Source organism: Myodes glareolus, chromosome 6 (genome assembly GCF_982192425.1).
Source record: "Myodes glareolus chromosome 6, mMyoGla1.1, whole genome shotgun sequence".
Lineage (NCBI taxonomy): Eukaryota > Metazoa > Chordata > Mammalia > Rodentia > Cricetidae > Myodes > Myodes glareolus.
In genome coordinates this window covers 1,555,755-1,579,424 of record NC_142031.1, presented here as the reverse complement: position 1 = coordinate 1,579,424, position 23,670 = coordinate 1,555,755, and the positions used below count along the sequence as shown (strand labels likewise).

At 50.5% G+C, this 23,670-nt stretch overlaps 1 protein-coding gene across 2 annotated transcripts in view; it reads right to left on the bottom strand.

Moving 5' to 3' along the window:
• The window catches only part of Ski (SKI proto-oncogene), a 68,707-nt gene that overhangs the window by 3,690 nt on the left and 41,347 nt on the right, over window positions 1-23,670 (bottom strand). The window contains exons 2-6 of one of the 2 annotated variants that reach the window (XM_048416720.3): window positions 2,912-3,034; window positions 2,657-2,772; window positions 1,924-2,186; window positions 1,531-1,823; window positions 218-448 (exon numbers count right to left, since the gene is read on the bottom strand). In XM_048416720.3, the coding sequence (XP_048272677.1) occupies window positions 218-448; window positions 1,531-1,823; window positions 1,924-2,186; window positions 2,657-2,772; window positions 2,912-3,034 (1,026 nt within the window). The remainder of the gene's footprint in view (window positions 1-217; window positions 449-1,530; window positions 1,824-1,923; window positions 2,187-2,656; window positions 2,773-2,911; window positions 3,035-23,670) is intronic. The other variant, XM_048416730.3, reaches the window with a different exon arrangement.

Sequence of the window (23,670 nt, the reverse complement as noted above, 5' to 3'; positions counted from 1 at the left end):
AGGAAGGGAAGCCTATGTTCTGGGGCCACAGTGGTCCTGGTAGGGGGCAGGAACACCTGGACTTCCACCTATGGCTATGGATGCACCTCGGGACCTCCAGGCACAGCTCCTCATCACCTCACAGATCAGCCCGAGATGGGCAATCGAGCATGCTGGACCTGCGACAGCAGCTGTCCACTGTGCATGCGCCACTCTACCAGCCAACCCACCCTAGTACCTGGGCTGAGTACTTGGCACGCAGGCGGCCGGCCTCACAGCCCTTGTCACACACCCGGACCTGCCGTGCCTGCTCCAGCTCTCGCTTCAGGCGCACCCGAGACTCATTGGCCTCTTTCATCTTCTTCTCGTTTTCAGCTCTGAGCCGCTCGATCTCTTTCCTCAAACTGCGCTTGGCCTCCGTGGCTTCCCGCAGTTTCTCCTTCTTGGCCACACGCAGGAATTCTAGTTCCTGGGAGGACAGATAGCAGACTGGTTTAAGAATTGCCAGCCCAGCACCTCTGTACCCACCCTGCACCCACAGTCTCCTAACCTTACTGCTAGCATCCTTCCCTACAGAGCCCAGCACAGAGTTTATTACGAGCTGCTGGTTGCTTCTATCAAAGTTGCAGCAGAACCTTCTCACACCTCCTCCTCCTCCCAAATGCACACGCCATGCTCACGGGTAGTGGAGGAAACCACCAGGGAGACAGTCTCAGACACTGTGCACCCGAGGCCTCAAGTTGCCCCCAGCCAGATGGAGCCACTTACTTCTGGTACTTCCCATGCCCGTCCCCCTTGTTAGAAGGCAGCATGACACCGTCCTCCATGAATAATCATGTGGGAAATCACACCTCCACCCGAACGGGGGCAGGAGAGGATGGGGCAATGACTAAGACTCACTCTGAGCAGAACATCTGAAATCCTGCAGCCCTGAGGATTGACAGGGTTGTGTTGTGCTAAAGCCCACGCATGTGAGGCTGCCCCCAGAGCTGCCAGACTCAGGCTGGGGTGTGAATTCAGCAGAGGTTGAGCCTGCAGCAAAACCTTATGCTGAGCCCTGGCGAAGACCAAGGGCTGAGTTCTTTACTCCCCAAGCTGCCTGAGAACTGGGCCTCCCTTACTCGTGCCGGAAAAACAAACAGCATGGAAAGAAGGCGAGGAGGAATGGCCACAGCTGGAGGCCAGTGAGGGCCCAGCCAGCAGTGTGCAAGCACACGTGCACCTTCCCAGCATGCATTTCCAGAGGCCTGCGGCTAAGTCCCTTTTGGAGGCGTCCCTGCATTCTATGTGCAAAGCCCACATCTTGCTGGGGGAGAATAAACCAACTCCTGGCACAGAGAGAGGCATCACTAGTGCAGCCGCTCTTCACTCACCATTAACACTGGTCTTTACCAACTAACACGGCCAAGAAAACATGCCAGTTCTTTCAGTGAGACCCACACACAGGGAAAGCTGCAGCTGAGACCACTACCTTCCTGGAAGCACAGAAGGACTCTGGACATCAAAGTGCCGTCTCCTGTATCTTACGGTCCTGCCTGCTGCCCACCTCACCTGGTGCAGGCTGCGCTTGGCCTGCAGGGCTGCTGTCAGCTTCTCTTCTTGCTTCACCCGCATCTTGACCACCTCATGGAGGAACTTCTCTTTGGCTTCCTTGGTGTCCAGGCCACCCTCCAGGGCTTGCCGCAGATGCTCCAGCTCCGCCTCCAGCCCACTTGGGGCATCAGCATGGGCTGTAGCATCAGGAGCAACCACAGGTGGAGCAAGCATGCCTGGGGAGCTGAGGTCCTTGGCAGAGCTGGACGAGGTAAAGGACGGGGAGGACAGCGAGGACAGGGAGGAGGTGACTGCGGACAGAGGAACCACAGCATTAGGCGCTCCAGGGTATACTGGTTTGGTCCTCCCCTGTATTGATGCTCAAAGGAGCAGAGTCCAATCCATACTTACATTCCTCTCTGCTTTCAACTTCCACCTCAGCCTCAGAATCCTTGTCTTCCTCTGGGGCAGCCACGGATGCCAGCATGTCTGGGGCTCCTGGTGTTTCCATGGTCAGCTTTCGCTTCCGTGGCTGGATACAAGTGGTAAGGGGTTCTGGTGCCCGGGAGGCCACGGTGGTGCATGGTGGACTGTTCACAACCTTTTGCTGGGTTGGTGGTGCTAGGGCCACATTGGGGGCCACAGCTGTCTCAAAGCTCTTGTAGGAGTAAAAGCTGTAAGAGGCACAGATGCTTAGCCAGGGTACGTCTGCCTCACAGGTCCCTACACAAGCTGTGGGACAGGCTCTGCTCACTCAGCCAATCTAAACCACAAGGTCAAGGTTCCAGTGAGAACACAAATCTCCCCCAGAGGCTAGGGTAGGCCGGCACACAACTGGACCTTCATGCTCATGGGAAGCTATTATTTACTGATTTATCTATCTCTATAAAACCCTAGCCGGCTTAGAATTTGCTGTATATATCAGGCTGACCTCAAACTCAGAGATTCACTTGCCTCTGCCTCCTGAGTGCTGGGATTAAAGGCGTGGATCACCATGCCCTGCTGGAAAGCTAACTTTTAATAGACAGGTCTGTGAGCTCAGTAACTTCCCCCAAGACTTCAAAGCTCTGGAGAGTTTATTCTAGGACTAAAGGCACCAACACCACTGACCATAGTCTGATCCTCCTGTGCACCCCTCACTCACCTGTCTCGAATCAGGGCTGGGAGGTGTGAGGAGGTCTCTTTCTCGCTCGCTGACACTGCAGGGGACCAGGGCCGGAAAGCAGAAAGGCGCTGGCGAGGGTGGGTGCAGCCAAGGCTCTGTCAAGAAAGTCCCCTGTGTAAGTGACTACAGAAAAACAGGCCACTTGTGTCCTGAGACCAGGATGAGCCACAGTGTTGGCTCCAAGAAGGGCCTGGCACCCTCCCCAAAGATCCCAGACAGGTTCCCACATAGCACCTTATTGGAGGAACCAGCCAAAGTCCGCAGCCAAGTGGACTGCTTGTCCTTCTCAGAAGATGCAGGGGACTGTGAGGAAGTGTCGTCTGCTTTGGGTCTTATGGAAGCTGGGGGCTCTGAGACCTGTGATCAACACAAAAGGCCCTGTTGGGATCCCTGGGCTCAGGCAGGGTCTAGTCTTCTTACCAGCTCCATGGTAGCAAGCTCCCCATGGACCCAAAACATATGGAGCCATGAACACAGTACACCCTTGGCCCTGTGCGGAAAGGTAAGCCTGCTGCCTCTGTGAAGTTGCAAGGGCATCCTACGAGAATAGAGGGGGCACTGTGCTGCTGTGGGCTGCCATGAGGTGACCTCATTCACAGCTGCAGCAGGCTCTGTGTGGGTTGCCAAGATCCAGTCTGGCCTCCATGGTGCTCTGACCCTTAGGCTCTTTGCCTTCAGCCTACACTACTTCCTTAGAACACAGATATAATATATGTTGCTGGAAAGGCTGAAAGGGACCAGTTCCACTCCATGGCCCATGCCAGGAATGGGTTAAATGACCCAGCAGTGACCACAGGCTCAAATGTGAGCCAATATGCAGCTATGCTCAAGCTCAGAAGGAGCCTGGGAGGGCTGCCTGCTGGGTAGCCTTTGTCACTGTTTCATTAGGGAGCATTAGAGATACACCCTCCCCAGAGGAAAGACCACGGCACACATCACAGGTGTCTCCATTCTGCCTTTGCGGTCAGACGCTTGCAGAAGTTACTCAGCGCCCTAGCTTATTTCAGGCACCAGTTGTGGTCTCCTCTGACACCCAGCACTAAGTGGAACACACCTGAGCCAATCTGTGTGGGAAAGTCTGTGACCTTCTACCCAAATGTTACCCCCACCCCCAGGGACGTTCTATCTGCAAGACAATCACAGCATGGGCCTCTCCCAGAGCAGAGCCACCTACAGAACTTAAGCTACTGTCCCTCAACTAAGGTCTAAGATGATGATAGGGACCCTAGGGCAGTAGAACCAGCAGATACACCAGGGCTTACACCTCGGTCCCAGGCACAGCCACCTAGGGGAAGTTACCTGGGCTTGGGGGAGGGGGAGAGGTGAAGCCAAAGTGAGGTCTGTGACCTCTAGCCAGGGGACCTCAAGTATACCAAAGAACAGGGTTCTTCTCCAGAATACTTGGGGGAAACACCCTACCATACAACTGGCCCAGCAGAAGTAAGGCTTCTTGGAAGGGGCTGCCTGGAAGGGGCACAGAAGCAGGCAGTCAAGATGCTTCCGTGATAGGTTTCCTACCATGAAATTTAGATAGGAGGGGTCGATCAGTCCTTGTGGAATCCTTCACCAAGGCCCAGGTAATGTGTAGTGCTTGGGCTGGGTCCCTATCCTAGGTGCCTGGGAGGCCTGCTGCCCTTCCAAGAATAAGGAGATATTTGGAAGAACCTTTGTGTTCAGGGACCTGGGTTAGGGAGCCACTCTCTGGAGGGATTGCGCTGGTGTAAGGGATGAGGCAGTGCTAGTCCTAGGGCACAAAAGACAAACAGCCAAGAAAAAAACGACACCAAAACCAGCTCAGTTGTGTGAGTCACAAGGTCACGGTGTCTTTCAGCAGAGGCCATGTGTGCCCCCTGCGGGGGTACATAGCCAGGATGCTGGTTGGGGCAGAAGAACCCACTTCCGGAATTGCAAGGATCCCTCCCACAGCGAAGGCAGAAGGGGTGGTGGTGTTGCACACCAGGGTGGGGCTTCCTGTCTAAGCAGACACTGGCTGGAGCAGGTGCAGAAAGTGAGCTCGATTCTCTCACAGAGAAAGCCACAAGTCTAGTCTAGTGCCGACTTGAAAACACCCAGAGACCTAGGGTGTGGGGAGTATGAGACACCTCCCAGGCAGCCTCATAAGCCAGACTGTGACCCAGTGGAGAACAGGACCACTGGGCAAGGCTGCTTCCTGTGCAGAAGGCGAGGGAGAGGGTGCCAGACTGGTGTGTTAAGGTCAAAGTCTCCTAAGCAGCCCAGTTGTTTCACACAAGATGGGGAAGCCCCTGGAGCTAACAGAGGAGTCTGCAGGTACCTGGGACAGTTCTCCTGAGATATTTCATAAAAAGTCCAAAGAACTCTTACAGAACAAGGAAGTCTTAAAACTAGACGATGACAGGAATTCCCCCTTTAACACCAAGTTGCAAAAGTGAGGATGAAGCTGAAGGGCATCTGTGAGGCAAGAGGACCCCAAAGAAGCCACCTGAGACATGGCCTGGGATAGTCACTGTCCACAGCAGACGTACCAGGGGTCCTAGAAGTCAGTCAATGGTCAGGAACAGAGCTGGACCTTATCACAGATCATAGTGTTTCCCTCTGGGAGGGCCAGTTGGAACCAGTCAGTTACCTTTCTAGGGGCCTCAAAAATAGTCCACAGTACCTACAAGTCAGGAGGTGGCTTCAACAATTAGCACCCAACAATTAGCAGGAATACCCAATAGAGATTGCAGTACCATTCACTAATGATGAAATTAACAAATTATAGGAAGACAGCGAACCCTGGCAAAGGTAGAGGTTAAGAGTCAGTGGCTGTTTTGCTTTTCTGACTTTGAGGCTGAACCCCAATACCTGTCTCTGGGTTTTTATTCATCGTGCTACAAGGTGGGCTCTGGGTAAACGTGCTAAGGCCAGGACAGGTCTACAAGAGGCAACCCTGCCTCCAAAGGTTCAATACCATAAGGCCATTATCGGGCTGTATCAGGGAGGAGCTGCTGGGCTGGCCACAGCAGTGCCCTGCGGCCACTTCCTCTCTGGGGCTTCAGACAGTGGATGTTTGTTTCCCCCACATCCCAAGGGCAAAGACACATTGAGAACAGGTGCCAGAGTGTGAGCCTCTGCACCTGTGCTGGGAAGGCCAGGGCCAGTCAGGGCTGAGGACACCACAGAGCCCAAAGTAAAGAAGAGTCAGCTGCATATGCCCACCCCAGCCCAGCCCTCCATACTCCACACTGTGGGGTCTGTGGGATTCCTCACTCCCACCTCCAAACATCTACCTCAGAATACTTGAGACACTCATGCTGACCAAGGACAGAAACAGGGGCAGGACAACACGGGCCCATGGGATACAGTAGAACCTGGCATTCCAGAGATGAGCCGCAGCCAATGTGGCTGCTGTCTCTAGCACTTGCCTCTAGCCTCAGAGGGTAGAGAACAGCCAGGCAGAGCCTCGGGGATTTGTGGCCAGCAGGAGCCACACAGCACAGATTGGGGACTCTAAACCAGACAGGCAGTGTTTCCTGTGGATGCCTATGCCCAGTAAACAAAGACAGTAGGTAGCTGGAGAAACCCTCACAAGGCATGGCAATTTGCCAAAGGCAGAGGGCCCTTGGCTAGTGCTTTGGAGACAGTGGAGAGTGAGCTTGGGATTCTAAAAGAGGCCTGCACACACTGCTAAGATCGTGGTAACTAAATACCCACAGCAGAAATTGAGACCCACTAGGGGCCCAGGAAAGCCCCTCATAGCACCTGCTCACCCCACAGGCTGCAGAATCCTAGCAGTCCCCACCCATTCCCAGTCCTGAAAGAACAAGCTCATTGCCATTCTTCATCCCAGGAACTGCCCTCATGTTTAAGGAACTTCACTAGTCAGAGTCAGCCTCAGAGCCGGGGGCATGGTGAACACACACATCTTTAATCCCAGCACTAGAAGGCAGAGGCAGACAAATCTCTGCAAGTACAAGTCCAGCCTGGTCTACATAGCAAGTTCCTGGACAGCCAGAGCTATAATAGAGAGACCCTCAAAAACAAAACAAAAAAGAATCTGCCTCAGAATCTACTCCCAAGGCCTGCCTGCCCAGCCATTCTTCCAGCCACATCCAGGTTCTTGTCTTTGTTGTGTGGGGTGAGAATATCATCCCGAATGTTGCTGATGGCACTAGGTAAGCTCAGGGTCATAGCTGGGTGTGACAGGAATATACTGTCTAACGTCTTATAGTGCTCTGGTCACTATGCCAGACGTCAACCATCTTTAAGTAACCACCAAGCAGCCATAGGAGCACACAGGGGCCCTTCTGTATGTTCCTGGCTTTGTAGACAGTACACACACCTCAGGGCACAGCCCAGGCACGCTTCCAAGGGACAGAGCAGAAAAGGCTGACAGAAGGAACAAATGTCAGGAAATGAGGCTGGCCTGATTCCAGCCAGGTTCTCGGCCTATCTAGTGCCAGGGTCTCTTGTCACTCAGGCTTCTAAACACACAAACACAACAGGATGGATTATGAGGGAACACCCAAACCCAACAGTTGCCAACAGCTACACAGCAGGCAAGGCAGCACTCTCTGTACCATCCAGAGGGTCACAGACACCTGGAAGAAGCTGTGACGTCTCAGAGCACCTCACACCTGAGGGTCCCATGAGGCTCCCGTGAGTAAGTCCTAGGCTTGAGGACTAAACAAGGATAGGAAGGGACTTGGGATTCTCCTTGTGATGGAACAGTTTTTCTAGGTGGGAGCCAGCTCTTCTGTAGGGATGTTAGGGACGTCCATCCGTTCAGAAGCTCTCAGAACTAATGAATCTCCCTTGGGACTGGAGAGATGGCTCAGGGGTTAATAGCCCCGGCTGTTCTTCTAGAGGACCTGTATTTGGTCCCCAGCACTCACACAGTGACTCACAACTATCTGCAACTCCAATTTCAGACTGATGCCCTCTTCTGGCCTTCACGGGCACCAGTCATGCATGTGGTATAAACACATGTACGCAAGAAAACAGAAAAATAAATGAAAAATACTTTTGGGAGGGGGATTTTACTTTGTGTTTAATTTTTTTTTTTTTAAAGACACGGTTTCTTTGTATAGCCCTGGCTGTCCTGAAACTCACTGGTCTTAAACTCAAAAAGATTTACCTGCCTCTGTCTCCCAAGTACTGAGACTAAAGGCATGTGCCACCACTATCCAGCCATGAATGTTTAGCCTGCATACATGTGCATTATATGTGCCTGTTGGAGCCTCTGCAACTGGAGTAATGAACAGCTGTGAACCGTATGTGGAATCTTGGAATAGAATCCAGGTCTTCTGCAAGAGAAAAAGAAGTGTTCTTAACCACTAAGTCAGCTCTCTACACCCCTCCCTAAAAAGGAAGGAAAAAAAGAAGGTAAGGAGAGAGAGAGAGGGAGAGAGGGAGGGAGGAAGGGAGGACAGGTGGGTGGGCTGCATCTCTCTCAAGACCCTGGCTCACTGTGGACAAAGTGCTGACTGTTCCCTCCCACACTCCCGAGTCAGATATAAGGAGATGCCAACAACCCAGAGCAAAAGGATGTTTTACCTTGCCTGCTCTAGTAGGGGTTGTCACATTGAAAGACTGACTAGAAGCCAAGACCCAATTAAACATTGTCACAGGCAGTCTTTGCCTAAGGGTATGAGGGCCTGGCTGCCTACACACAGACAGACTGAGACAGACTGAGTCCAGCTGACACTCTGCCGGGGACACATCAAGACTCTCGGGGGTTAAATTAGCGGTCGACCTGTGACTGTGACCTTAAGCTTAGCACAGTCAGGTTCTGTTCCCTCTGACTAAAACCCTTTGCCAGTGTGGTGCTGTCGGTCACCTCAAACTTCCTGGCCTCTGGGGTTTGACATCCACACCCAGGCCCAAACAGTAACATTCGGGAGCCATCTGGGAGTCCATGATCTCCCCAGTGTGAGGCAAACCTTTAAGAGGATGGTTTGGTGCCACCTCAATTCTGGAACCAGAGACAATATCAAGCAATCTTACCGCAGTCAGGGACAGCACAACTCGCCACCTCTCAAGGGTGGGGACCTCCATTGTACAACTGGACTGGAAGTAACTCAATGGAGGATACTTGGTAGACAGAGCTAATCTAAGCTTATGTCCGAGAACAAACAGTTCCTCAGTTGCTCCCTAACAACAAGGGGAGAGAAGTGCTACCCCAGGCAGGGGTGAGCCTTGGGAAGCTCTAGTTTTGGCCCTGACATAGACCCAAAGGACATTAGCAGATGGCAATACCAGAAAACAGCTCTCAGAGTAGAGAATGCCATTTGAGTCTGGCAAGATTGAGCATAGGGCCACTGGGCAGATGGTAAAGGTGGAAATGCCTTAATCCCATGATGGATGTTTCTGAAGCACCTACTTGGAGAGGAAGGTGGTGGGTAGCAGCTAGGGTGATACACGGGGCATTCGCGTGACTTGGTAACAAGACAACAGAATATCCCACCCAGAGCACAAGGTATGGCATGGTCTATTTGTAGCTCGGCTGCAGACTTTAGACAGAGCCAGCATGGAGTCCACATGCCAAGGAAACTAAAGTGGCCAGTTTCTTACAACTTTCTTTGGTTCTGGAGCCTGAACCCAGGGCCTTGTGCAAATGATCTACTACTAAGCTCTTTCTCCAAACCTCTCTCTGCAATTACTGAAGTAAGAAGCCATGTAGAGAGAGCAGTGGCTCTCACCCTTCCTAATGCTGTGACCCTTTAATACAGTTCCTCATGTTGTGATGAGCACCAACCATAACATTTATTTTCTTTTTTAATTTTGGTTTTTTGAGAGAGGGTTTTTCTGTGTGTTCTGACTGTCCTGGAACTCGCTCTGCAGACCAGGCTGGCCTCAAATTTAGAGATCCGCCTGCCTCTGCCTTCAGGGTGCTGGGATTAAAGGCGTGCGCCATCACTGCCCAGCCACCCAATTATCTTCACTGCTATTTCATAATTGTGATTTGTCTGTTTTAAATAATAATATAAATATCTGATGTGCATCCTCTGTGAAAGGATCATTCAACCCCCTAGGGTCATGGTTGAGCAGACGGTGGGTCTATCAGCAGCCAAGGTTAACGTCACCTATTTCATCTGAGCTGTCACCTGCTCAGTTCTGACTTAAGGGCCCACAGGCTTCAAGGTCAAGGTCTTCCCTTCCTAATCCAGCACAAGGATCAAAGGACATAAGGGCAAACACACCCCATACAACTTTGTCCACTCTCACCCCACCCAGGTGGCTGCAGTGAGGGGCTGAAGCCACAGCCTAACCTCTCCTGAGTGAGCGAGAAGGACCAGTCGAGCACAGAGGGCTGACAGCTGTTCTGAAGGAGCGGAGACAATGGAACCACTACTGGCATTTTCTACCCTCCAACCAAGGGCTTAGCAAATTGGAGAATATTTGTCCTGTTAAGTTACAGCCTACCCATGTGTTATAAGGATTGCAGCAGTCCTAGTTCCAGAGCCTGATATTCACACAGCTCAGGGTCTTGTCAGACTTATGCAGACTCTGGGGAGTGCTAGCCGGAGTAGGAGCCGGACACTCAAACAGGGAAGGGTCAGTACTTCTTGTTTAGCTCAGTGCCAGGTCCAGAGCAGATCCTCATTGTCTTGAGCACATGCCCATGCAGGATCCTCAGAGAACAAGTTTCTCCCACCATGCAGCCCCCCCTCCAGCCCTTAATTAACCTATCAGCGGTGGAGTACTACCATGGTCTGTCCTGCACCCTCTCCCTCGATGTTGCAGCAAATGAACTGAAATGCATTTCGTACATCTTGACATGAGTCTGCTCTGTACAACCTCCAGGACCAACCACATTCTGAACCACTACTGTTCACAGACCATAAAAGTCAAAGTGCTGTGGATTCAAAGCTACATGTGTGCATGAAAATTTCTCCAAATAAATCTACTTTCCAGCAAGCACTGAAGATGCTCTACCTGCCTGGATAAGGAATAAGTCAGGCAGAATGAGATGCTATCTCATGCCCAATTGGGCAGCCAGGATGAAAACCATAGCCAACAGTAGGCAGCAACAGGCAGAATGTAGCGAACAGGAAACCCAGTAACTTACTGGTAGAAATACAAATTTGTAAAGCCACAATAGAGCCTGGCAGATCCTCGCAGGGCTGCCAAGGTTGTGAATGTGGTCAGCTGGAGAGTATGTACCTAGCTAATAATATAAAGCCTGTGTTTGTTTCCCAGCATCAAAACCCAAAACAATTTAAAAACCATCCAACCAACAAACCAGAGCAGAAAAATGACTAGCAATCTCATGCCTGAGCATTTCCCTGTGCTTCTGCAAGGTACGGCCACTGAGATTCCCAGGTCCACGCAGGAAATCTCTGCATTGTCTCTTACAACGACTTAGAATTCCACAACTGTCTCATAAACATGTTGATTAAAAAGCATAGTAAGGTGGCATGCATTTCTACAAGCATGGCTGTGATTTTTAAAACCTGGATAATTCAAGTATTAACAATGATGTGGAGACGTGTGTGCTGGTGGTAGGGATGTAATATGAAGGAACCCCATGACCCAGCAATCCCACAGGAAAACATAATCCACACGCAGATAGACAAATGTGTGCAAGGGTCTGTTCACAGCACCACTGTTTGCAGCAGACAGGAAACAGGAACGTCAGCGGATGCACAAACCGTGATGTGTCCGCACTGTGGGACGCCACCCAGTCCTCACAAGGAGGCATCTACAGCTATAATACTAATGACCTTAGGAAACACCTTGCTAAGTGACGAAAGTCAGTTACAGAAAAATCAAACAGGGGCTGGAGAGATGGCTCAGTGGTTAAGAGCATTGCCTGCTCTTCCAAAGGTCCTGAGTTCAATTCCCGGCAACCACATGGTGGCTCACAACCATCTGTAATGAGGTCTGGTGCCGTCTTCTGCCTTGCAGACATACACACAGACAGAATATTGTATACATAATAAATAAATAAATAAATATAAAAAAAGAAAAATCAAACAAACAAAAAAACCCACACACATTCTCATTTTGTGTGAAGAAAATTTCTCTAACAGGAACACCCAGAGACCACTTAGATCAGTGGCCAATGGAGAGACAGTTGGGGTGGAGGGTCAGCCAATGGTACAGATTTCATACTGAAGTGATAAAAATGTTCTAAAATTAGATAGTGGAGACGGTTTCATACGGTAAAAGCAACATCTTTATGGGAGATAGATGATGCTGTAATTTTTTTAAAAAGCACTAAAGACCCAAAGCTGTGCTGAGGCTTCAGAGTTCAACACAGGCGGAAGAGCCCGGGCTCAACCAGAGGAACAGCCCAGGACGCTCTAGGTCCAAGTCACTACAATCTACGAAGCCCACCCACGTCACAGACACAGGTACTCAGTGCGAACATCCAGATGGCAGCAGCTTTGTCAAGTCTCTAAAATGCAATGCTCACGAGGAAGAGAACTTGAGAGCAGGTAGCCTGACTTCTGGCTCAAGGAACATTCCAGACTTTATCATGAGGCAGAGAGGAACTCCTCAAATAAATATGCAGGAGGCGAGCAGAGACAAGGACCCCATGTAAATTCCTGTTCTACAGAAGCATCTGCCTGCCATAGTCAAATGCCTCTGGAGGGCAGAGCTATAATGCTAAAACCGCCATCCAGGGGCTCCATGCACGCTATGCGTGCATGCGTGTGTGTAGGGGCAACAGCCACCTCTCATTACCCTTCCTGTGCAGCCTACTGCTCACATCATGGGGTCAGGAAAGACCTACGCCACCGCCCCCCACAGCTCCAGTCTTCAGATGCCCTCCCCAGTCAGCTCTCTCCTCGGACATCTTTTTCTCCACTCTGTCCACTTGGGCACCAGGCCAGCACCCCAGGGGCTCTGCACTGTTTCTCCACTGGTTCTTCTGTGTCCTATCACTGTATTATAAACCTGGGAGCCAGCAGTGAGAGGTCTTAGGAAGGACAAACGTGCCTAGGAGTGACTTGGTAAGCTGAAGCGCCCAGCTGGCTACATTTGCTCACCCAGAAATCTTAGTGAAATGCATCTCTTTCCTAGTAACGATTCAATTGAAAATTTGTTTCAGTTTTTATTTTAAAGTATTTATATTTAATTATGTATATGTATATACCTATGTTTGAGTATGCAATGTGGGTACAAGTGACCAAAAAAGTCAGAAATGTCTAAGGACATGAATCTGGGAGTTCCAGGCTGTGGTGAGCCCAACATGGGTGCTGGGAACCAAGCTGAGAGCAGCAAGCATCTTTAACCTCTAAGCCATCTCTCCAACCCCTTTTTCCCCCAAAAGGCAGAACTTATCACAGACTTCAAACCAGTAATATCTTCAAATTAGAAGTTCTGTGAGAATTTAAAAAAAAAAATTCAGAAATTTCTTTCACGCCAATCTCAGAGATTTCCAAGTCTCCTTGGATGAAGGCCCAGAGCTGCCATTTATGTGCACACGGTTTCCAAGCATGTAATGGCTACACGGAAGGAGGGCACACGGGTAAGATTACAGCGGGGTGGGGTTCTGGGGCAGCTGCACGTCTGTGACAGCCTCACTCTCTCACTTGCTGGGAACTCTTGGGAAAATCGTGCAACTGCCACCCATCCACTTGGTGACTTTCTTCGTCTAGAGGGTTAGCGGATGGAAACTATTCATAGTATGTCACTCTGAACAAGGCAGATACTGGGCTTTCAAAATAGTCCCTTCTTAAAATTCTACATCCTGTTATTAACTGTCCCAACAGCCATATCCTGGTTGCTGTCTGGGGTGGGGGTGGGAGGCTGCAAAAGCACCCCAACACGGTGGGATCTCCCCAGATTCTCAATATAGAACACAATTCAAAATACCAGATAATATCCTTTAGTTCAGAGATTCACTCCACAGACAGAATGGGGCATCGTAGGCTGCCAAGGGAATGAAGGACACAGGCTGAAGGCTTGCTCCACATCCGGGGCACCTAAAACGCACTAGCATGCCCACAAGGACCCACTCCAAACTTGGGTCCTCTATAAGAGCAGCAAGTATTCTTAACCTCTCAGCCACCCTTTTCCCCCATAAGGTAGAATTTACCAGACTTAAAACTAATAATACCTTGAGGTTAAAAGCATTTACTCACCCAAAAGTTCTGTGAGAATAAAAAAATTCATTTAAAAAGTTTGGTGACGCTAATCTCGGAGGGATACAAGATCCCACCATGCCAAGGAGGGACAGCACAGACTCAGCGTCCACACAGAAAGGGACTCCCAATCTATGAGTGCTCAACAGAGGAACACTAAAAGTGAACAGAGGCAAGGAATGAGAAGAAAATTTCCAGAAGACCAGGTGCGTCAACAGGAAATTTTTTTTTCCCCAAGAAAGTATCCAAATGCAAAACAGAGGAAAACCAAATGAGAAAATGAAGTCAGCCACGGTCACAACAGCAAGGACCCATAATCCCAGGGGAGAATGAAGATGTAGTCTCTCCTGGCTCCCCTCTTTCAAAGCAGGTCAGTGGGTCTTAGACTCTGCAGGCCAGCATTACCGACTTCCCTCACATTGCAAGCCTGCAGCCCAACAGCTCCAAGCATCCTTTCACGGGCCTTGTCACAAACCAGCTCTCATCTAATGAGAACTCTGATCAACATTACACAGAAGTGAAACACCATGGTCCAGAATCCTTGTCCCATTTCGTCCTAACTCCACAATGAGCCCAGATTCTAATCCAACCAGGTTCAAGGTTATTACTGTATCTTGTAGGCCTCATCAACATCTGTTCCCCTATGGCCAGGATCTGCCTGACTCTGGCAAGCTGTCACCACCTAGTCCAGAGTCCTCTTTCCTTACGCTTCAGATGGGTTCCTGTTAGCCAGCCAGCGGGGCTGGGGAGACGGCTCAGTGGGTCAAGTGCTTGCCATGCAAGCCTAAGGACCCAAGTTTTGATTCCTAACATGCACATAGAAGCTATGCTGTTGTATGTCTGTAACCCACAGCTGTGGGGTGGAGACAGGAGGCTGGGGGCTCACTGGACAGCTAGTCTAGTGGGAAAGGTGAGTTCTAGCCCCCCCACAAAAGATAGGTCAGGTATTATAGACCTCATCCACATGATCATCCACATGACCTAAGGCTGACTGGCTGCAGGAGTCCGTGCTAAGAGGACCAGAGTGCAGCCCAGTGCTGCTCTAGCAGACACCAGTCTAGCCACAACAGGCAGAGAAGAATCACCATCATGTCCCCTGCTAATCCTTCAAAGGGCAGAGCAGAGACATAATAATGTACTCACTCAACTTACAGTGAAGCTGTTAGGCAAAACTACCAGGACTTGGGCAACCCCCAGCAGAACGTTATCAATGCAGCAAAAGCTTCCCATCGGGGTGATTCAGAGCCAGAAGCTCCACAGCAGGCTGGCTAAGGCCACTTCTAAGGTGAACCCTGCACTGTCTCACTCCAAAACGGCGTCTTTTCCGATATTCCACAGCTCTAGAAGTCGCAAAGCTATTTTTGTAATCACCATTAATATTTTACACATGATAATTCACATTTCTCATCATGCTCAAATTAACCTATTTTCTAACTATTGTGCTACTGGGGAAGCAGATTGGATTTCTAAGTCAACCCCAACCCCCAAATGGAGTAGAAGCACCAGTTTTGAATACTGACTTTGACTCCTTTAACTTAAGTAGGTCATTACTTCTATACTGCTCACAAGACTTCTCCCAGGAAACTAAGTTACCAAAAGCCTGCCTTCTCCCTTCTGGGAGGCTCCACTGAATAATCCTTCCCCTCCCAAGCTCCCAGCTCCCTGAGAAGATCCTCGGGAGTTGGTTATGACAATAAGCTCCTTCCATGGACCTGGACCTGGACCTGTCAGAATGGCAAGAACTCACCCTTGGGAAGGGATTTCTTGGTGGTGGTGGTGGTGGTGAGGCAGCTAAGCCCTGGCCTATCTGCCACACCTGCAGAAAGGGGCTAGGGGACAAGTACCCCCAAGTGAGACCAGGGCTTGAACTCCTAAGAAGATATTAGACAGATGCCCTGGTCCCATGAGCCACACAATCCAAGGGCTCATTCTGGCACTACTCTAAAGGCACTGACACCTCAAACCTCTTTCAGAAGCAGAGAGTAACTTAAGTCCTCAAACAGACATGGGATGTCCCCTATATGGTCACTGGAAAGTAGCTGTTAAAAGACTTAAAGCACAAGCCAGTCAGTAGTGGCATCTTCAACCTCAGCACTTGGGAGGCAGAGGCAGGCAGATCTCTGAGTTCGAGGTCAGCCTGGTCTACAGAGTGAGTTCCAGAACTGCCAGGGCTACACAGAGAAACTCTGTCTCAAAAAACAAAAACAAACGAATAAAATGGATTCAAAGCACAAGGCACAAGGACCAGAGCCCTAAAGCGCCAGCTGGAGTACACCAGCCGTCTGTGATGTGGGTGTGCCCAGCCTGGGAGTGTTAGTCTGGGTGGGGGTGGGGCAAAAGCCAGTCCCTCAGATGCTCACAACTGACATTCCATCAAGATGACTCGCCAGAGGGCGGGATGGCCTGTAATGGCTGCTTGGCCACCTGCCACCCCTTCAGCAGAGATCGATAAAGATAAACAGGCTTTCCCATGCAGGGCTGGAGGAAAGGCTGCAGTGAGAAGGACAGGGGATGAGGGAGGTGCAAGATGCTGTAGGCGCTGTTCTTAGAAGGCTGGTTCACTAAGAACCATCCTTAACTGAGTGTTTCTCCAGTCGGCAGGAGGGGCCTTACTTCCCCACCTCCTCAGCCACAAGCCCTCAATTAACACAGAGCAGGGTAAACAGGCCTCATGGTCTGACCAACTTGGTCCCAAACAGCCCAAACCAGGCCTTCTCCAACACCTGGAAGTAACAGTCACCACATGTAATCTGAAACATATACTACATGCATCACTGAGGAGGTGTGGCCTAAGGAAGGACAGCAGGGTGACCTGAGCCCGTCTAACCTTTAAGTATCCAGACTAAGCCCAGCTCAGCAAATACCCAGCCTGAGGCTCAGAGAGCAGCCACGGTTCTGTCATACACACATCTTGAACCAGCTGCCCAGCAGCCAGTATTCCTGGACCATTCTCACCTCTTCTGAATTCACAGACTCTGTCCCAGCATGCACTGTCATCCTTAACAGGGTTAGAGACAGGTAGGCACCTCCATGCTCCTACAGTCCAAGTTATTCTCATGAAGTGTGGAAGACATCACTGAATTGGGAGGTGTTCTTTCCCACCTCAAGCCCCAGTGACCAATGCACTCTGCCCCACCTCTCACAGGCACAACACCCCTCCCCTACGACAGCATTGCACAGCCTAGACTGGCCAGCCAGGAAACACTGTAACAGGAAAGTTAGATAGCAGTTGGCAGAAGAAAAGACAGTTCGCTTGGCTGATCCCAAACCAAAGGAGTTAAGGCTATGCTGGAGAAAGCTTGCTCAGGACCCGTAGGCTCCTAGGACCCATAGCTTTTGACTTTCCTGCCACCTTCCAGGAACTAGGGTTCACGTGAGTCAAGAATCACAAAGAGAGGGGCAGAGTCACAACATCTAATGGTGCAGAAGTGATCCTGGGGCTGAGATTCAAGGGATTCTTGTAAGATAACACTTGGTCTCAGCAGATACTGACCTCTTAAGGTTCATCACTCCTTAAGGGAGGGGCAGGTGGAGCCAACCAGATTTCCATACCTATGCTCAACTTTCTTATCTTTCTAATAACAAGGCCAGGTAGGTGTTGGTGACAGGTTATATTCACAGCTTAGTGACATGTGGGACCCAGAGTCCTGCCAGAGCTGACACAATGGCATCCGGGGCCTACAGGTGGCAGACGGTGGGGCCTTCCTACACAACTGCAGTTTAGCTTGATGTTAGTTAGGACGAGGGTCTAAGGTGGAAATTTCAGTACCTACAGACGGCTTCCCTCCTATCCACCTCAGCAGCCACTAGAGTCATATGGGGGTTGTTACGACCCCTAATGGGTCAGTGACAGCCCCATCTGCAGACTTGGTTCACAGATTTAAAAAGTTGGATAAGAGCCACTTCATCACACCTGTGAAAAGAACATCCAGGAATACATGTGGGCACACACCCACACATCATGTGCGCGTATGCACGCACGCACGCGTGCGCACACACACACCCACACACACAGAAAAGAACACTGAAGACAACTGCCTAACGTTCCCACAGGAGAAGCTGCTATCGCGAATGTGTTGACCCTAACAGAAATAGACGACTGAATTTGAACCTCTACAGCACTCAGCCACACATGGGCAGTGATCTCAGTGCTAGGGAGGCTAAAGTAGGAGAGGATGATGCTTGCGGGGAGCTGAGAATTCAGTCTAGCGTCTCACACATAACAAGGCAAGCACCCTGTCCCTGTGCTGGCCCAGTGCTCGTTTTTCCCTTTATATAAATGTTTCAGGGAGATGGGTTTGAGGAAGGGCCTCATTATATAGCTCTAGGTATCCTGGAACAGAGAGAGAAAGAGAGAGAGAGTTGAGAACCCCTGGCAAGGTCTACTGCCTCACAGGCCAGTGTCACTGGTGAGATGCTCCTGTGGAAAGGAAAACAACTTGGGCAGGAAATGTCAGCCAAAAAGACTTTCTCATGGGCCAGGCCCAGACTTCTGACAGGGCAGAGCCAGGTAGGGTAGACCCTTGCCCAGAGCCCAGCCAGAGCTCTGCCCCACTGATGTTGCTCCATCCCAGAGTGAAATGTTTGGAGATTTCCATTTCCCTCTAAATTGGAATTTTTCTTGCCCAGAAAAAACACATTGGGCACATTTCCTGTCCAGGGCCAACACCTTCCTGCCTTTAAAGACTGAATAAAAACACCCTCATTGTGGTCTTGCCTCTCTCTGCATGGACAGGAGGAGCAGGGTAGGGCAGGAAGGAGCCCTGGGCATCGACAGAACCTCCAGAGCAGATGAGGACAGGACTGTCCTAACACCTGCCCCAGGCACACACAAGCTGGTCTGGGAAGAAGACAGGACCTCTGCAATTACTTTTAGTCCAAAAGTAAGACACCAGTGCCAGGCACCTCACCACCGGGCTCAACTCTAGAACAGCCACTATACATATTCGTATCGCCGGCCATAGGGAGTCCAGTGAGTCCAGAGTGAGTTGGGCTGAATCCTTTCCAACATCCTCAAGGGTCAGGCTTCTCCACACAGATCATAGATTGATATTCAAACTGGAAGGCCCACAGCACAGCATCCTACCAATGACCTTCCAGACTCACTCAGCACCCAGCCTTTCCTACTCCGTCAGTGTGCTAAAGAATGAACTGTGCAGATGTGGAGGCCAAGGAATGAAGAAAAATATGAATTAGTTTTACATAGCATTTCCATATTGTAACAAGAACAAAATAATTACATAGGTTCAAGGTACAAAATACGAATTGTGGAACCCCACAACACACTAACTGTTCTTCCCAGTGCCTCCATAAAAGGACAAACGATAAACTCGCATTTCTGACTGTCATTCTCTAGTTACCAGATACCACTGTGACTCAGCCACACCAGTTCCTAGTTCCACGCAGCAGGAGACACCTATACAGCACGGATTCGGCTCTACCCTCACCAGTAAGTACTCATCAGGCAAAGGGCTTAATGAACAAGAGGCCCTCGAAAGCACTGGTTCAAAGTTTCTCTCAAACTAAAGGCATCCAAAATGCCAGCTGGGCAGTGGTGGCGCACGCCTTTAATCCCAGCACTCAGGAGGCAGAGGCAGGGAGATCTCTGTGAATTCAAGGTTAGCCTGGTCTACAACAGCTAGTTCCAGGATAGGTTCCAAAGCTACTGAGAAACCCAAACAACAATTTGAAAATCCAAAACAACAATAACAACAACAACAAAAAGTGCTGGTCTACACCACACCAAGCAGCACCACCAAGGCTAGAGCTCCTGGGAGACACCACAAGGGAGGCCTTGCACCAAAGGCTGAAATCACCATCACTCATTCTGGCTATGGGAACTTGGAAACAAATTTTTAGACTATTACCAAAAAAAAAATCTGTTAAAGAAAAAGTCTTAAGCCTGTTTGTTAACACCTTCCACATGCACGTCAAGAAGCCAGCTGAGGTTAAGAGAGATGGAAATTCACTGGGCAGAAGGGATGCAGGGCCTCCTTAGTCGTGCAAACTGCCCTCGCCGCACAGCTCCACGCTGGCCCACAGGCCCAGTATCAGAGAACAGTTTTATTTGGGAGTACAAGGGAGTCCTCTCTTCTGCTAATTTAAATCTCAATCTCTCTCTCTCTCTCTCTCTCTCTCTCTCTCTCTCTCCCCACACACACACACGCACGCACGCACACACACACACACACTTTGACTTATCAAAATGGCCCAGTCTTTCTACACCGGTGCCTAGAAAACAAGCCATCAGAACCACTATGGATATTGCTCAGCAGGTTAGGGCTTCAGTATGGGTCTGTGGCCAAGTGTCTGCTCTGCTATTTGCTCCCTCTCTGTCTGAAGAAGGCCAAGGATAAAAAGGAACACTTCAGGATCAGTTCAAAGCAGACAGCTATGTCCACCCACTTCTCCCAATTCTCATTAGGTCGATGCGAACAGTGAATGAACCTGAGGTACAGGATCCCTGTATGCCAGCATCTGCCTCACTCAATGTGGACAAATTTCTTTCAGACAATCTTTACTTAACAAAGAAAAGCAAAGCCGTAAATTTCTGTCAACATGAGAAAAGCATGAAACCAGTGTCATAGGCCACCTAGACCCAAAGAGGAGGGTGGCTTCCAAGAGTTCCCTGTGAACACACAGCCAGGCTGGCAAGGCTGCTGTGTCTGGACCCGCATGTACAGAATCCAAGGCTGTCAGCAATCTATGTTTGGAGGAGCTGTTGTCCTAAGATGGGAGCAGAAAGCACACAGACCCAAGCCCCCACTCCTGTGGAAGGGGGCACAGGAAGAAGGGGCACAGGCAGAGCACCTACCCCATACCATCCAGCCTGCAGTCCCTGCCCTGCCCACCAGGAAGAGGAGGAGCAGCCAGCACCACCCTCCACCAGCAGTCGGCTTTGCTTCCTCAGTCTCCGCCCTCCTACCCCAACCGACGCCCATGTTGTTTTCTCTCCATGGAAACAGACACAATACAGGGTGGATGGCCCTCCAGAACCACAGGCAGCTCAGCGCTGTTGTGGCAGCTGTTCAACTTGCTTTTTTAAAAACACGTATGGCTATTTTTCCTGCATATGTTCCCGTGAGCCACGTGCATGAGGTGCCTATGGAGGCCAGAAGGCACTGTTGGATCACCTTAGATTGGAGTTATAGACAGTTGTTAGCTACCACATGGGTGTTCGGATACAAATCCAGGTCCTCCTGGAAGAGGAACCAGCACTCTTAACCACTGAGCCATCTCTCCAGCCCCGCAGCTTCTTGATGGTGGGATAATCAAGCAGTCCCTTAACCCCACAGTAGGTAGCACTCCAGCACACTGGGTGGAATACCTTTCATAGCACTCAGCGCCATGAATGTGTCCTGAGGGTGAAGATGCCCAAATCCAGGAGCCCCTGGGCTGCCCTCAAGCACATCTGAGTGTGCTCGGAACTCAAGGTTACCAGCATTCCATAACAGCACTGGGCTGGCCAAGTAAACTGGGAAACTTGTCCTGACAGACACCTTCCAAAGAGGCCCAGTCCTCCAGACTGAGCTTCCAAGTTGCTGCCCCTCTTGGGGTGGGGCTAAAGGAAAGGGTGGTAAAGGATTCCAGAATATACATTTCTATCTGATGCCTACAAAGCCAAAGACCTAGAGAGCAGCACCAGATCTTGGGGCATATGGTTTCTCAGAACATTGGCCCACAGAGCTGCCTTCTCAGGAACTACTCAAGGGCTCTGGACTGGCCTGCCAGCCCAGTCCTAGTTTTTCCAGAGCGACACTAACACAGCCTCTCTCTTAGGGACAAAAGTGGCTGAGCGTGTAAGTGAATGTGCCAAGGATAGGAGATCAGCATCATGGCCACAGGTCAGGGGCTGCAGGGTCTAGGATGTCACCTTTGGTACACAAAGAACATGCTGGGCAGCTGCAGACCTGCCCCCTCCCCAGAAACTATTCCTTGATCTCGAGCCTAGCGACTGACCCCAGTCGCTCTCCTCTACCCCGCTGGAAACTCAGTGACAAGCAGCAGCAACTCCACTACCTCTACTGTATGCCAGTTACTCAGCTAAGGCCTCAAGGCCTTAGTGATCAGTCTGTACCCAGACTTTTACTTAAAAGGGTGTATGTGCACACAGGTGCATGTATACACACTCACCACACATGGTGAGTTGAGCAATTCTGGAAGAAGCCCTGACCTTCTGTACATGGGTGAACAGCACCCTCAAAATGCTGGTACCAGGAAGAAATAGCAGAGGCCAGAGTGCTGTGAGATAAATCAGGGCTGGAAGTCCAGCTGGTGCTCCTGGAGGCTAGGCCTCCTGAGATCTAGAAGGGGCCAGGGTCTGCTCCTGGAGAGGTCTTCTATTGCTCTTAAATGGCTGAGAGCATTGCTGGTGGCAAGGTCAAGATTCAATCTGCTCTAATAAATTCCACTATGAAATTTCATAATCGTCTTGCTCAGGAGGCTTGAGTGCTAGCAAGGACCATCCCATTACAGGTTCCCAATTCCCCCTCACAGGGCACTGGTAAGGGTTCAAAATGTGCCTGGTATGGGAGGAAAAACTGCCTGACCAAGTGCCCTAGCCACCTCCATGTCTCTCCCTTTTTCCTGCTCCCCCAAAGCTGGAGTGGAGTCATAGGAGAGGAGAAACTTCTTGTGTCCCCTCCCCCTATTTCCCCTGCATTCTTGGTGACCCAAAGGGAGGCAAACTAAGAATCAAGGGGAGGACCTTCAAGAGCTGGAAGGGAAGTCAGGCAGCCATATATGGGCAGAGTTGAGCTAGGAAGGAAGTGGGGATAAGGAAGAATAAGATGGCCAGGGGACAGACAGAAGAGACATGCATCATGGATACAGGTGATCTCTACAAAGCCAGTTCCAGGACAGCCAGAGCTGTTACACAGAGAAACCCTGTCTCAGAAAAAAAGCAAACAAAGAACCTTGAAGATAAAGGCTGGGGAAATCCCTCCTCTAAAGCACAGCAGATGCCACAGGCTTCCAAAAAGCGATTACCACAGTCTGTGCAGGTCCCCCTAGGACACAAAGTGGGGACGCCTGTTGGGGTGGCCATTGGCTACTCATTCCCCAGTAACTGACCGAAGACCAGCTACATTTTACCTATACAGAGCTTGTGGTGAGGAAGGCAGCCAGGGCAGCGAACTGGCTGAGCAAAGCCACTGACCCAGGCTTTGTTAGGGATGGAGACCAGAGACCTGACAAGTATCAGGCAAAGACTACTCAGTGTTGGGGGCAGGGGCACACTCAGCCCCAGGTTAGCCTTAAGCAAAAGGGCCTGTCCAGGGAACAGGAGTCAGGTTAAGGCAACTAGGAACCCTGGTGAATTCTCCAGAGAGATCTCTCCTCTTCCCTTTGGGGCGACGGGGGGAGACGGCCAGACCTCTGAGATGCCAGCATTTGCCGTGATCTTGGAGTCTGTAGCCTCAACCCTACTAGAAACACAGTCTGCTCTTTCCAGGCCACCCAGCTTATCGTGTACTCAGTGGTAGCATCCTCTGATCAAGCCGCTTCCCTCGACCACATCTTCCCCTGGTACTCCCCTGGAGTCAGGAGTGGGTAGTAGCGGGTGGGCTCATCATAGCTGAAAGCAATGTTCCCTATTTGCCCCTTTCCACATCATGAACTGAGAATTAGGCTGGCTTTTATGTGAGTGGGGAGCATTTGCCGGAAGGCTGATGAGCAGGGGTAATCCTGGCTCAAAAACGAGTGAGCTAGGTCCCAGGCAACAACTCCTGGGGCAGAACTGGGGCAAGAGGACTTGGCCACTGTTTAAGAAAATTCTCGTTGCTGTGATAAAAGACACTAACAAAGCAACTTAAGGGAGACAGGGTTTACTTTGGCTCACGGTTGAGGTATGGCAGGGAAGACATGGTGGCAGAACCTTGAAGCAGTTGGTCACACTGCACCCATAGTCCAGAAACTGACTAATGTTGACGGTTCTGC